This window comes from Tigriopus californicus, chromosome 3 (assembly GCF_007210705.1).
Source record: "Tigriopus californicus strain San Diego chromosome 3, Tcal_SD_v2.1, whole genome shotgun sequence".
Taxonomy (NCBI): Eukaryota; Metazoa; Arthropoda; class Copepoda; order Harpacticoida; family Harpacticidae; genus Tigriopus; species Tigriopus californicus.
The window spans coordinates 7,028,820-7,044,726 of record NC_081442.1 but is presented as its reverse complement, the minus strand read 5'-3'; the positions used below and the strand labels follow the sequence as shown (position 1 = coordinate 7,044,726).

At 38.6% G+C, this 15,907-nt stretch overlaps 1 protein-coding gene across 1 annotated transcript; it reads left to right on the top strand.

The window, feature by feature from the left end:
* Positions 1–14,067, top strand: LOC131878277 (uncharacterized). Its single transcript, XM_059224205.1, has 10 exons — positions 1–501; positions 6,939–7,067; positions 7,661–7,787; positions 7,866–7,951; positions 8,793–8,888; positions 11,941–12,003; positions 12,071–12,187; positions 12,281–12,666; positions 12,835–13,364; positions 13,869–14,067. Exons 1-10 carry the CDS (start codon positions 427–429, stop codon positions 13,958–13,960), a joined length of 1,701 nt encoding a protein of 566 aa, XP_059080188.1. The 5' UTR covers positions 1–426; the 3' UTR covers positions 13,961–14,067.
* Positions 14,068–15,907: the final 1,840 nt, after the last annotated feature.

Below are 15,907 nucleotides of genomic sequence, written 5' to 3'. Positions count from 1 at the left end.
ACCGAAAGGGGCTCGTAGAAATGTGCACAATTAGAAGGCTCACCCAGGGAACGGGTCGCAATGGCTTATGAAGAAGTTATGAAGGCGGGCGAGCACCGCCCACCTCTCTCGTCTCACGAGAGCGGGAGGCAAGAAAGTATCGCTGCTACTATGTGGGCACAAAGGAGAACGGCAGGTGCTCTATCCTCGGTTGTCGCGCAATGCTTCGTTCAGTTCCCGGAATGGAAACTGCATTCTCGGTCTGTGCTATATGCGAGGGGCATGCGGGCTTTTGTTTTCAGTTGAATTGTGGACCTTCGATCACTGGCAAGTGTTCAAAAACGGTCCTAACGAAATATGACGAATTCTGAACGAGTTCCCATTTATATCAAGCGAGCGGTGTGAATCTCGACACGACAGCAAATAAACGCCGAAATTGTTTGGATCATGGCGATCCTTCAAACTTGCTACTGTTGTTCTTCGCTTAAGCAATTATCACTAGTGGGAGGATGCTTCACATTGGTAAGACTATGCCAATAATGATACTACCATTCTTGATTCCGACAGTGAGCAGATTCAAGTAATGGCTGAAAATGGCTCCAGGCCCAGTGCATTTAAAGCAATGATTTGCCTTATCTAACCAAGCATGAATTATAACTGGCCAAACCACTTGGCCTACTTCCCCAACGGAAATCTTAAAATCATAGCAGGGACAAAGAATGAAATTGAAGAGCAGAGGCACAAACTTTTTCTTTCATTTCGGATTCATTTGACACAATACATCTTGTCTGAAACCCATCAAATGTAGGTTTTGAATCGACAAGTAAGCCAAAACCTTTAGAGCACCAGCCCGATGTAGGGAGCAAATGTTATGTTACTACCAATGAATTGAAGCTATTTTTCATATAGATTTGTGAATCGCTTGGCCTTTTTGAATTGTCAGTTTGAGACTAGTTTTTGAAGTTGTTAAAGTTGTTCAGGATTTCTTTCATAAGATGTCTTGTCACCCTTAATCGCCACGGCAGCCAAAATAGGTTTTTTTAACTCCGGGGCTATCGTGTTTCATGTTTTTTCTTTACAATTTGAACAAGGTTAAAAACATGTTATTTTGCTTTTTGTCAATCAAAGGAATTTGCAAATGTTTACCCAATCGTTGAAACACTTTTCTAAATTTGAATGGACTTATTTCAAATTTCAAGCCTTTTGAAGAAGTCTATTTGTATCAGACTGATATTGTAGTGTAACTTTGATATCGTACAAATGAAAAAGAAGTCACAATATGAAGAGGAAAGATAGTTGCTAAGGCTTATCCGATGGAAGCCTGTGATGAACATGTATGTTCATCAATAACGTTAAGTTGTAAACATTTTTCCAAAATAAATCAGGCGAACTTTGTAAACCAAATGTTTTGAAGCCTTTTCCACAAATCTTTTTATTCCATTAGAGTCTTAAAGTCTCAACTCGTGTTGAGAGAATAGTGTTACGAGTGTTGTACAATGGATTGATGGTTAATTTTTGTACATTGGGCTCAGTTTCGTTCGCTGTATCCTTATTCAATGCATTCAATAGAAGCATTTACTGATCTATTTTCATATTTCATGGACACATTGCTTTTCAAAAGGTTAATCGTTTAATAGTATTTAATATACTCGTCAAAGTTACCTAGAATAAATCTTCATTATTTTCATTGTTCCATAAACAAATTGCTACAATTGAGCGAAAGACTCTCAGAGTAACACACTTTAATTTTACTCCTTTTGATCATATTTCTTACTGACTTTTGTTATTAGCATGTTTTTTCATGATTGATAAGACTCTGCTAACCTTTTTCCCCATGTTATATAACGACCTATAGTTGATTAAAGAAGCAAAAAGCCCTCCCAATAAATCAAAGTGCATAGATTACTGCCAAGATTCTCCAGAAGAGGGCCTTGTCAGGGTTGAAAGCATTTTAAATGATGAAAAAAAGTGATATGATATTTTTGATCATACATAATGCCTACACGTTGTTGAATAAGTTGTTTACTGTTCAAATATGGGGTTGAGTTTCCCGTAATTATTAGTTTTTTTTTAGTATGTTTGGCCTTAATATCTAGCTTTTTAGAACGCCTTTCCACCCAAGTTAGCTGCTTCCAGATGGTTGGTGGAGAAAAAGTGCACGCAAAATATGGAAGCACTGACCTAAGTACAGACGAGGAAATTCCTCAGGGTTCGAGATTGAGCTTTAAGATCAGACGAGAGAACAAAACGAGCAGTTTTGAAGGTAATTTGGCATCATTGTGATGCAAGTTTAAGTTTCTCTCCTTTTAGAAATAATTTCCACGTAACATCATGGCTAGTTAGTACTGATGCGATCAAATAAATAATCGCGGGAGGTTGCAACAAGGGCTACTAATTTACATTTTTAGTGGCATGTGACAACACTAGCGGAATATTGGAAACCCGTTAGTTAGTCACAAAAAGTAACCCTGATTTTTCTTCGTTCAAACCAGGGTTGCATTTTTGGTCAAACCTAACCTTTTACGTTTCGTTGGAAACGGCTGGTCCTTTGACTTTCCTAGCTTTCTAGCACTCCTGATTTTGAAAATTGCTTTGATCCAATCACTACTAGTTAGTAATGTGTCGCAAATTAGATTTTGATATCACTACTAGTTAGTAATGTGTCGCAAATTAGATTTTGATTTTTCCTTCTTCAAGCGACGTCATTTCTTGATGTCAGCTGAGGCAGAAGCTCTGTGTACTTGTCATTCGGTTACCATTAGGGACAAAAGCCTAAAAACCAAATTCAATCCCGTAGTTTAGATGTTTTGAAGTTAATTTTCAATTGCTACAAATAACAGGCCTGAGTTTTTTAATACTGATTTGTTTTTTGCTACTTGTTGAATCTGATCATCTCGATTATCCAAGATAATTTCTGATAGCGAACTCTACCTGAAACTTTGAGAGCTCTTGAACGTCAGGAAAGTGGGCAGAGACACGTAAAATATTCTTGAAAGTTCATCACTTGACTTTTGTTTCTATTGATAGCATTGTTTGTTATGATCACACGAGTCTCATATTCGTCCTCGTTTAACTGAAAAAGCTATACTTGAATATTATAGTTTCTTTTTCATGTGGATGACTATTTTGTCACGGCCTTCATTTCACGCTCATTTGCACCCACGTTTTGGGTCCAATCGCTGAATATTATTGTGACCTATTATTCGTGAGAGACATTCCAACTGCATTCCAAATGCAAATCTCCTGTCATACTGGGAATTCTAAGGGGCTTCAATGTCACAGAAATTGGTCCAAATGCCGACAATTTTGAAAATTCTTCCACTTTCACATAGTTCAAAATTAAGGCTAAACGGAAGGAATATTTTCTTAACGAGTCTTGAGAGTGTCTCAAGAGCGCAAAAAGTTTCGCTATTGACTGTGCGCAAGTTGTCAAAAGCATCAATTGTAATCATACGGGCCTATTTTCAGTTATGTTGTTCACCTTATCGAAAGAATCTGTATATTCAGAATTAACGGGGAAAAGTGCTGGTACATATTGAATAGGGGAATGATTCGACCGATCACAAAAGTAATCAATGTTAATCTATTTTATTTTAGGAAATTCGATTGTGTTGGTTGCCCATTTCAAATGAAAATCATATTGCAGGCAAATATACATTTACCCCGGCAGGAACGCAAGATATTCCCCTGTCATGGGACGCTTTAAAAACCTTTGAGAAAAGAGCGGTAGGCAAATCTGCTCCCAACATCGATGTGTCAAACTTAGAAATGTTTTTTATGAGACAATTTACATCCACATTATATGCACACAAATATTACCATTCAATATATTATCATATCTTATCTATTATCGATCGTTATCGAAAGTCGAGTTTTGTCAATGTTTAACTACTACACTTGAATTTGTGGAGCGCAGAAATTGGAGGTTTAGTCTTAAAGATGTTCCCATAACATTTTCAAGCCTTTATTTATATCCCTCTTGTCTCCGTATAATTTCTCTAGGGATGGCCATTTATTTGCTGCTGTAATACGAAAAAATAGGTTTCCTCAGCAGAGTGCGGATATTGCACACTAGAAGCATCTGAATTCGTTAGTTCAAGTACCAGATCGGTTCTTCTGGAAACTAGAAATTCCCACGGGTGGAAAGTTATTGGATGGGGCTGCTCTGCTGATCAACATACGAAGGAGGCGAAAAGCCAAGCGAGAACTAAAACTAATGGGACTAGCACTGTTCACCGAAATCCATTTCATGGATATCTTGTTGTTCTAAATAATGAGTTGTGAACATTTTTTGATTTGTTAATGGGCCTCTAGAAATAGGAACTGTGAACTGTGTAATTCGGGTGAAATCAAGTTCGAGTCCCCTTTCATAACAAATTGAAGAAAAAGAAGTTTAGATAGTTCAATTTGAAGAAAATAAGCATGACATTAATTTGTAAAGTGGTTCATTGCAAAGTTATTTTGTCAAAAACGTAAATAAATAATCAAGACGATCAAAATTGGATGTACCAACTAGTGTATAGCTTTGACTACCTCTCAAAATTTGGCCAAATTAATTTGTTTGGCCTTATCTATTGATCATATTGAATACTGATTTTGAAAGAGATGCATGGTTCACGCGGTAATAAATTATGGATTATTATTGGAATGCGCAACAATGTGGATTAGGGTAAATACTGAAAATTTGATTAAAGATTTATGCCACAGGACATGTATAGTGTCGAGATCTGTAAATCTCCCCTCTTTGCCTAGGAGTATATATTCTGGTCTGTTACCACGTTTACAAGCAATTTCACATACATTTGGAAGAAGGTTGAAGAGGTCTTCAAAAAAAGACACGTCATGTCTGGTCACATTTCTCCAGCCTTAGTCCCTGGGGGACTCTCTAAACCATGCCCTTGGACATGTTGGCTCACAACAAGTCAAATGAGGACTCCAGGGCTGCCATCGACAGGTAGAGGACCCTCTTAACCATGCCCTTGGACATGTTCTCACAATGAGTCAGTCAAATGAGGGCTCCAGGGCCGCCATCGAACATGGAAATGGTCTCAAGATGCTCTCAAAATGGGAGATTTTTCACAAGATTTAGAAACGTAGGTCAGGAAGGAGGAAAAAAGTAAGAAGGCCTTGAACAAGCGGAGGGATATCATTTTTTATATCTTTTTGCGGACTTCCTTTCTGGTAATGGGATCCCCAAACAGTTCAAGACGGACAAATGTATTAATATTAGTTGATTTTATATTCATTTTTATACTACTATTACTATATTATATTTTTTCATATTCATTGAGATTGCACAGTATTCAGAGAAGGACGAAAGGTATCTGATATTGTACGTTTTCAAAAGCATTCATGAGCTTTGTCCCAACTCAGGATTTAGGGTCAATTGCAGTGACCGTAGAGGCTTAACGTGCGTTTTGAGAGCACCTTCAAGCCCTCGAGAATCCAGGCTAGTAATAACAATTAAGTCCAACTCTCTTCTTTCTCGGGCTCCTTTATTGTTCAATTTGCTGCCCGCAAATATTAGTTGGGCGTATGTAGACGTTGATCCAGTGGCAGGATTGAAGTCAGACTTGGACAAGTTTTTGACTAAAATTCCCGATCAACCTTATATTCAAGGGCTAGCCAGATCAGCAAGCTACATTTTATCCACCAAAGAATTAGAGTTGTCAGATCTGGCTTGTCCTTGAATATAGGGTTGATCAGGAATATGAGTCAACAAATTGTCCAAGTTTGACTCAAGGGATGCTACTGAAAGTACATACTCCCTACGAATATTTGAGGGAGCAGGTTAAACAATTAAGGAGCCCGAGAAAGAAGAGTTCATTGCTCTAAGTAGTTTGGATTCACTAGGACTTGATGGTGCTCTCAAAACGCACGTTACGCCTCTGTGGCCACTATAATTGACCCTTAAACCCTGGTTGGGACAAAGCTCATGTATTTTTTGAAAACGTACAGTATCAGATACCATTCGTACCATCACTGAATACTATACAGTCCCAACCTTTCTAGCCTCTACCAATATGAAAATTCTCTCATCTCTTCGATGTTCCTTGTAAAACCTCTTTGGACCGGTTTGACCTTTTACAAATAAGCTGGTAAGGAAGTCCACAAAAATGTGCACTCTAGTTCTTTCAAAATTAGTGATAGAACCATGGCGTGTTTTTTCTCATCACACAGAGGCGTTGCTTAGCATTGTCAACTGCTGTACGGCCAAGGCGCGTGTTTTTTCTCATCACACAGAGGCGTTGCTTAGCATTGTCAAACATTTCATAAGTCTGGATGGATACTAGATTATGCCATCAACATCCTGGGGAGTCTTTTTCATTGAAATTAGAAGTTCTCACAAAAAAATATGTTGGCTGATAAAAACCTTAAACGTAATACATATTTATCTAGATTTTGTGGGAAAAAATCCCAAACCATGGTATTGGCATTCACTTATGAAGTTAAAAAATATCAAAAAATCAAAAGCCGCATCTTTTAAGTTGGTAAGTTAATAACCGAGCACGATAATTATTCTCAGTCACAAGAGTGTGCACGCTGAATAGTTGCCACAAACGAAACAACGTCACGCTAAAGCTTTATACAGGTGAAAAAGACACGCTTAGCAGTGCTAGACTAAAACAATCAGGTCAAGTTTCGGGGCCCCATACAAAAACTTTGAAAATACATTCTAGGAATAGATAGCTTGAAGCAACACATTTCATATAAAATTATATGGGCGAACAATTATATTCAAGAATAATTGACTTGGAGCTTTGATTTGATCCTTCAACTATTTCCCGCTTCAATGTTCCAATAGAGGTCGTCCGACCTTACGTGAACTTTTTGAGCTTTAAATGTATCCAGACTAAGTATGGCCAATGGGGAAAACATTTTGTCCTGTGTTTTTCCTGTACAGATTAGTTAAGGAATGTCGGACTTCTGACGTCATTTCTCTTTCATTCTCTATCTAGCTCTTGAGCAGTTTATACGTTTTCATCTATTATGGAGGCGAAAGTGGGGCTTTCACCATGGTCAGGGCCATCAAGACCAACGGTTCCATCCTTGTGGATAACTATACCATATCCCCTTTGAGTGATAAAGTAAGTATAATTCTTACTTTCTTATATACAACTCAGGGAAGTGCGTTTGGAGAAGACACTGATATCGATATAACGTTTTATATCTAAAGAAACATATCTGGTGAATATTGGGTGGTGAAAATGTTTCGGAAATTAGTTTAAACTTACTTACCGTTGGATTGGGGCACTAAATAGGTATATTTTTTATGTGCAGCATTCTTGAGGAAAAGTAGTTGTTGGATTTTTAAAGTTATGTACACTATTTGAATTTATTTCTTGTATAATTCCGCTTTACCTTCATTCAATTCATTCTTATAATCTATATCACGAGTCAGAAAGGAAGACATTACGGGCATTTTTTTATTATCTTTAATCAAAACGTTTGCTATACACTACCAAATGCTTGTAAGCAGGTGCGACTTGTATTAAACAATATTAGAAAAACTACCAAAAGAAATGTCGTTTATTTTACCCTGGACAACTAGAAGTGAAAGCTATAGTGTAAGAAACAAACCAACTCATACGTTTAGTTTTGGCGCACTTTCTTTTCTTTTGTTTTTATTAAAAAAAAAAAAACAATACAGGACCTTATCAAACGTCAAGGCCTATTTCAGAGAAATTGGAATGAATCATCACACACCAACCCTCGTGATCCTGGGATGTCTTCTTACATTGAGGACAATCGGATCACTCATGTGGTACAAGGCAGTATTATTAATCCAGAGGGATTCGACCTTAAAGGTATGTAAACCTTTAGAAAAAGCATTCAGGGTAATTGAGTTTTTTTCAGATACAGTCTTCATTGGATTTGCATTTCAGAAAACTCTGGTTTCTACTTTGCAAAGTCCATTTGTGATATCATGGTCATTATTTCATGTGTGATACTATTCGTCGGGTTGTGGCACGTGAGTTTTTGATGGATAACTTTCGCACGAATTAGCCAAAAATGTGTGCATCATATTTTTGAAGATTTTGTACGGCACTTCTTGTTCGTTGATTGTTTTTCCTCAGTAATGTGAAAGAACACGCACCAGTTATGCAGTTATGCATAGATAATATAGGTAATATAAGAGACTGCAAGAAGCCAATTGATGGATGGAGAGAGTGACACACACCTGGTGACACATTGATTCACTGGTCAGTTATGTCGCTTTACTAGTTCTGAAAAAAAACAACAAATTTATATGTCATTTACAATTTTGCATTTCTGTCAAGCAAGAACTCACTTTTTAGCCCGAAACAACAAATGCTTATCAGCTAGTGGATGGGCCCCAATGATGCCATTATATCCCAAATAATGGATATAATCCGAGGGTGTTATGTCATGTGATTAAGATCGCATCAAGATAAATCCGATTCTTTTGGTCTTGGATTGACTAAGATCGAATTTCCGTGATGGCTTTTCTTTTTCTCTGCCATGCGCATCCATGGCGGCTCCTCGAAGTAAGGCTGACTACGGGAGGGAATGAATGGATGGATGGCTCTGGTACACTGCACATTTATGTACAGTACTATGTGCTGCTCCACGAACGTAGTAATCGCCGTTGCTGTAATAGAAGTAATAGGACTACCAGCGAAACAACGGACGAAGATAGCACGTTAACGAAAGTAGGAGTAGACGCAATAGCCGGAGTTCCCTTGAACTGCAGAACCTAGTAGACTCAGTTGCCTCGGACGACGGAAATTCAGAATTGAGGTCACGCTAATGAGGTTGTTCCAAGTTCCAGCGCTGTTCCTCTTTTGCAGGAGATTCGATGTTACCTCCTCCCATGGATCGCTCTAAGCACTCTACAAGCCGGCTTTTCTCTCGTCGACACATTCTCCAAACTTTCTCTAGACACCGTAAGTTGAATCACTTTGAATGAACTTCTTTATTTCGTTTGTCTTGTTCAGGGTACCTTACAGCCCACACTAATGACTTACACTGTGGGCTCGACGTTCAGACAAATGGGGCAAGAACTTTCGAGCAGCTCAAGAGAGACTTATTAAACGACACTAAATGGAGGGAAAAGGACAAATCTAGGCACTCATTGAGCTTTCGTATGTCTACATTTACGCCTTAGCTTTACTGTCAAGAGCTTCATGTTCTTCCAAAAGCTGCTCCTTTGCTCCTTTAGCACCCTGGAAACCGATGGCTACAAGTACGGCACATCCTAGATATTCTGAGTTGATCCACGATCATTCAATCACTCATGTGGATCCGCTAGATCCGCTAAGATTGAAGGGCAGACGAAAAGCAGATCGAGGCTACCTTCATGACCACTGAGCTTCCTCAGATCCTGAATGCATAGGCTTGTCGTACACAAGCCAAGAGGAGTCCTGGGAAAGGAACGCTCCGATCTCTTGTAGCCAGGGTTGGTCATTTCAGGATAAAGCAGGAGTTTCGATATATCTTGTTGGCTTTTGCATTTCATCCCTAGGTAGGGCTGTAAAAATCATTCCTTTTTTCATAGATTGCCCAAGACTCGAATCAGTTTCGTATGACTCATTTCATAACACGCTGGTCAGTCTTTGTTTTTGGCAAAAAAGAAAAATCAACATTGTTTCTAAATTTTACGGTTTTTTTTTCTTTTGCATCATTAATATCACGCCATTGAATTTGTACGCACGACTACGTAGGATTGTTATGTTCGTCACGAGGTGAACTCCACTATGAATAACAAAATGTTCTAAACTTTGACTGAAAAGGATTGCTGGTTATTTCTGGACCAATAAATAGATTTTTGGGTCTTTCTAAGCCAACAATCGACAAAAACAGAGTATAATTGCGAACACCATTTACAAAAAGCCTAAAGTTGCCCAAATTGATTATTAGTTCATCATAAGTTGGAGTTTCTTGCCTTTGGAGGGATTGAGACAATGCGCCATTAGATATATGTAATACATAAAAAAACTATTATCGTGGGTGTCGCAGAAAGGAATGACTTGTCATTAATCTGTAATCGTTGAATCTTGGTGGTGACAGTACATCATTTAGAAATACAATAAAATCATAGTTCCTTGACTTAAAAAAAAGGGAGCGCTTTATTGCAATTCCATTCCTTTTTAATTTGGTTACTGCTTTGGACCCTGTTTTTGATCCAAAGCCCACCCTGCACATAGTTGTAAAGTTGATCGAATAGCCAGACGAACCAGAGACTTGACTGCAGTGGGAGAGTTTGGGAGACAGCATGCTCATTTGTAATTCAATTGCCCCCCCCCCTCCCATTTTCTCTCACTCCCACTAGGTCGGTAAAGAAGGAAGAAGAGTGAATTGTCGATTTTTCAGAGATTTTGGAATGTTCGAGTGTTTTGCGAGCAGGTTAAGCTACTTAGGGTAAAAATGTCGTTTATGGTGCAAAGCTTTTAGGAGTGTACGTACAGTATATTCAGGGCATGATTGCATAAAGCGCATCTTTTCAAACTGAAATCGGACTTCGCTTGGCCTGTCAAATCGGAGAGAGCCAAAAAGCCAAAATCAAAATGCTGAAGGAAATAGCTTTTATCCTATCATTCTCCTCTAAAATTGATGGAATTGACGCAAGTCAGTCACTGAGTTCGCTACACACATTTCTCCTTCCTATGCAACGGTTTCAGTTTCAGTCTCGTTTGCAATCGTAAGCCGAAGTTATTTCAGCTTGCAGTTACACAATTTCTGCTCTTTTTAAGTTGGGATTTATTCGTTCGTTCATTATTTTATTCTCTCAGCGAGAAAATTGAACCAAGTCGAAGGCCCCAACAAAGTCACACTGCACAAGCTCACACTGGCGTCGTCATATTACAAAAACTATTCGTAGGCCCAATCCTCCCACTTCCATAGATGAGTAAACCTGAAGTAGGTCATTGGGCCCGGAATGCCAAGGTTAAGGACGTTTTGAGAGATGGTTCTGAAGAAAAGGACAAATTTGTGTTTCGTTGAGCAACTACAGTTTAACCGTTGCCAACCTTACTTGATATTTTCTGAAACTTTGCTTCAGTAGTACGTTTGGTAACCTGTCATCTCTTGCCTGGACCAAAGAAGTTGGTATGATATCGTTCAACGTCAAATTAACGATCTTGTCAATGATTAATGAACTTGTTATTTCTAAATACAACTGAAGTGCTATAATTAGACTTGGGCAAAAAATGTTGGTCATATGTCGAGCGGAAGATCGAGAGAGTTGAACTAAGTGGCTTTCTTCCCAATGCCTCAATTCAGCTCTTTCGCATATCCAAACCGTCAAACTTATTTCTGCTCGACGCAAAAACAACATATTTATTTTGTCGGGGTCTAGCTATAATTAATTGGATTACTTTCATACTCGCTAAAATGTTAACTTTGAGGCTAGTTGGATCAATTGGAATATCCGTAAACGTTGATCACCAATTTGATTTAAAAAAAAAAGTAACTTACTATCCAACAAAGTTCACTTTTAAACAACACATTACCAATCAATGAGTTGTTTTGTTAAGAATGCCCACCTCAGCAAATATTTGAGGGAAGTACTGATATTCGACCAATACAGACTTTCTGCTAATCAAAGAATACTCTCAGGTGGTCCTTGAAAAATATTTTGTGGTTTGAAATGTTTTTTTACTAAGAATCAATTACATAAACAATGCGATTACATGCGATGAACATCTTACTGGCTCTTATTTCCTTTGCTTGAGTGAGAAGTATTACCCCCCACTCTTTGAGATGGAAGAAAATATAGTGTCAATTGAATATAAATTCGATTGGCATTTTCCCCTTCTTTGGCCTTTTTTTTCTCATCCATTGCTATGCACCGACACGTTGATAAACTCGTTTATGCTGAGCAACGATTTTTTTATATACTCTCTTTGCATTTTTGTGCCAATGCCTTTGAGGCTCAAATGATATTGCGTCCCAAGATGTTCTTTCATGTGCGTTACCCCTTTGTTTCTTTCGTTACAGACAACTTTTGAACCGAAAACGGCATTCATCTTTACACTTACATTCCTCCTGATGTTCGCCCAAGTAAGCTTTTTCCTTGATTTTCTATTGGCTTGCCCGAAAAAGTCTATTATTAGTTTTATCGTTTCAGATCTATTTCATCCTAGGGTCTGTTTCTCTTTTTCAAGAGAACTTTCGATGTGCCAACAATAACAACATCAACAACAGTCGAGGGGAGGCCTTGTTAGGCCAAACTCCGAATCAAAAGGTGCCATTTTGAAACGAAATCCGATCGATTGATTATTTGAACTTAATTTCCTCTTTTCGTTTGCGTCATTCTTCAAACTTTGACCATTTTCAGAAGCCATCCATCCATGTCAAAAATGGACAAGGTTCAAAAGCGATATACGTCCCTATGAAGGTCCTTCGGGATGGAAAGACAATCTTGGTAGAGGACCCGTATCAACTTACAGACTTCAAGGTTATCCCAACCCTGCTACTCCAATCTCCATATCCTAATGAAGGCTCAGTGCGCCGCCCAGCGAATAACATTGAGGCTGGATTAAGGCCACTCGATGTAGGCCCTACTATCACTCGTCGACTAAATCGTTCTACGAGTACAAGGCTAGAAGTTATTCAAGAGACTAGCCTGGGCGGTGGCTCCCAATCGGGTGACGATAGGATTGAAAGCCAAGAACTGGAGCTTTGCGAGAAAACTGAGGAACCTCCACGGATCTCAAATCAAAGGTATGCGTGGTTCGAAAGGGCATGATGCGGATTTGATTCCATTGGTAAAAATCATTTTAAAAAATATTGCCGTTCAATCGATGAAGAACTGAAGTACTTTAGTAGTATGTACTTGTGATTTGTAAAAATTCTGGTGATTCGCGTCATTTGATATATTTCATATTTCAGGAATTCAACTCCGGTTTTAGACATAGGTTTGAATAACCGATACCAGCACACACAACCCAGAATAGGAATAGAAATGGGTGATCAACAGATCCTTGCTCAGGACAACGAAACTCTTTCATCAGAAAGAAGTGACCACAACCTTTCTTCCAAACAACCTTATTTGGTAGCGCTCCAAATGGCGGCACTCAAAACCAGCCATGCTACGACCATCGCCAACTCTCTAGCCTCTCTTGCCACTGCTTCAGCTACCACTATTACTGCCAGTGCTTGTAGTAGTAATAGTAAAACCATCAATACCACCAACACCACCTCGGTCGTTGTGGCCACTACTCCATTTTCCACAAACTCCATACCTACACCCACACCCACACCCATTATACCAACAAAAACAAATATCATGCTCTCGGCATTGCCAACAGAAACGTGTCTTTCATCCGTCAAAATCCCCACCAATCCTCCAAATTTCTGGCCAAGTGCGAAGCTCGTTCTGAAGTACATTGCAGGCAATACGAATACAGCCAAAGAGAAAGGTTCGTGGATACTCTAGGTACCAACACGTACAATGAATTCTGCCAAAGCCTTTCATTTCAATCTTCATGAAAAAAGGCAGAGACGCGTGCTCCAATTTGAATGGCAGCTTAATTCGGGCAAAAATGATGAATGATAGAAGAAAAAGATATAACCCGAGTAAAGCGATGAGAAGCAGGACACGGGCAAAAAAAAACCTCAATTAAAATCTATTTATGATGGACGTTTCTGGTGTTATTCTGCAAGAATTTGTTTTCAATTCAAGATCCTTGTGCTTCAAAGCACAACAAGGAAAACCGACTGAAAATCTGCAATGATAAAGCAATCAAACCACCACCAGGAATTTTCCTACCGGTACGATACCAGCGAAGTTGGTTTTCTTGAATTTGAAAAGAATTTGGAGTAGGAAATGTTATTAGACAAGTAGTACTTATTCTGCTCCAGGATTGGCTTAATGCAAAAAGGAAGCGTAGGAAAATTGCATTTCAAGTTTTACTTCCTTTCAGATCCTTCCATCGAGAGCAATCTAGTGGCATCAAATTGCACTAAGAATGTGGATCCAATTATTGATGACGACTTTAAAGACGACATTTGGTAAAAACATAATTCCATTCCCCAGTTATTTAAAAATTCCATCTCATTCAGAACTCTTTTTTACCATTTATATGCTATTTCAAAACAGTTCGCTAAGAATAAACACAATATTCAGTCATAACCATTTCTGATTTTTTTTTCATTCTGTAACGTTCCTACTGTGTATGAAAAATGGTTTGTTCGGACCATTGGAGTGTGCCTTCTTTTGGCTTTGTTAACCTTTGTGTGCTAATCTTCGACAATGGGTGGACCAATCATTTTTTGATATTTTCCCCACGGTGTACGTATTATCGATGTTACGCATCTCTCGTTAGCTTCGCCAACGGAGGCATAAACATAAGAGCGTTACATTTTCGCAAGATCATAAGGTCACTTTTAACAGAGATTATCGAGTAATTGTTGTAAATTACATTGAAAGAGAAGAAGAATAGTACATCAGATGCCTACCCAAGACAAGACAAGTATTTTTATTAGCTTATAAAATATAAAGCAACATGATTTTGTCTTTTTTTCAGGATGGTGCACTCTTTGTAGACTTCCTTGCGCTTTTGGGGAATATTATCTCTAGGAATTCAATGAGAAAGGGGGAGGGGGTGATCTTTCACGGGCTTTTCTAACCGCTACCTGGAATGTTATCCCCAGCACCATTCAAATGAAAGGTTACAATTCGTCCATTTATTACCTTTCAATCTTTATATGATATTTGGTCTACCAACATATTTGAGTTGGCAGACCTTGAATGTAGGGTTGATCTGGAATGCTACTTAAAACTTTGTCCAAGTCTGACTTGAAAGCTTCTACCTGATCAATAAGTAGTAACAAGGAAACTGTACGACTCCTAAATTTGTTGATACATATGTTATCAATGCAGATTTTTATTGAATTAACAACCGACAATTTCTCAAGCTTACCAGTGTTAATTAAACATATGGTTGTTGTCAAGTAGATGACACGTAGCAGAAGGCCTCGGCAATACCCTCTCTGGAATGGTAAATCTTGAGGATTGCTTTTTGTCAATCTCATTGTCTTGTTGTATAATGCATAAAAAATATATGAGTGCAACACGGATATAACAGATTCATGGGCCAAGAGAGACGACCCTATTCAAATATAGAAGACACATCTCCAAATCAACTTTTCCAGACTTGCTGTTTTGGTCACCATCAAATGATGCAAAAAGAGGTTCATTTCCTTGTGTGATGAGCTCTGAACAACACCTGCACATAATCCCACCTTGACTTTTTTTGCAGACTTCCTTACCACTACCGGGATTGGAATCCCAGCACTTCAAGACGAGAAGATTATTCATTTTACTTGACTTTTATTTATATATATTATTTGATCGACCAACGAATTGGAGTTGGCTGATCTGGTTAATCCTTGAATGTAAGGTTGATCCGGAATTTTAGCCAAAAACTTGTCCAAGTCTGACTTAAATCCTGCTACTGGATCAACGCCAACATAAGCCCTACGAATATTAGAGGGAAGCAAATTAAACAATGAAGGAGCCCGAGAAAGAAGAGAGTTGGACTTCATTTTTTTAACTAGCCTGGATTCTTGAGGGCTTGAAGGTGCTCTCAAAACGCACGTTAAGCTATTATGCTATTATTGTGACAACCTGTAAGGGATTCGAATGTTAATTACCTTCCCCCCCTGAGACCACGAACGCAAACAACCGCGGTGGTCACTCGTCTTTGCCGACTCTTGGAATGAAGGCTGGGGGTAGGTATCTGCTTTTAAAAAACACGATTGACTCTAAAACAATGTACGAAATCATCTCTCTTCAATAAAGGTTCTAGTTCGTAAATCTTCAGTTATTTCAACGGTCACTACAATTAACCCTAAATCCTGGGTTGGGACAAAACTCACGAATGCTTTTGAAAACGTACAATATCAGATACCTTTCGTACCTTCTCTGAGTACTGTACAATCCCAACCTTTCTAACCCCTC

What these genes read in the sequence shown, in the direction of transcription:
- LOC131878277 (XM_059224205.1), top strand. Translation starts at nt 427, where the DNA reads ATGGCGATCCTTCAAACTTGCTACTGTTGTTCTTCGCTTAAGCAATTA. An exon ending in TGGGAGGATGCTTCACATTG is followed by an intron (nt 502 to 6,938) that starts GTAAGACTATGC and finishes TTCTCTATCTAG; the next exon opens with CTCTTGAGCAGTTTATACGT. An exon ending in AGAGGGATTCGACCTTAAAG is followed by an intron (nt 7,788 to 7,865) that starts GTATGTAAACCT and finishes TTTGCATTTCAG; the next exon opens with AAAACTCTGGTTTCTACTTT.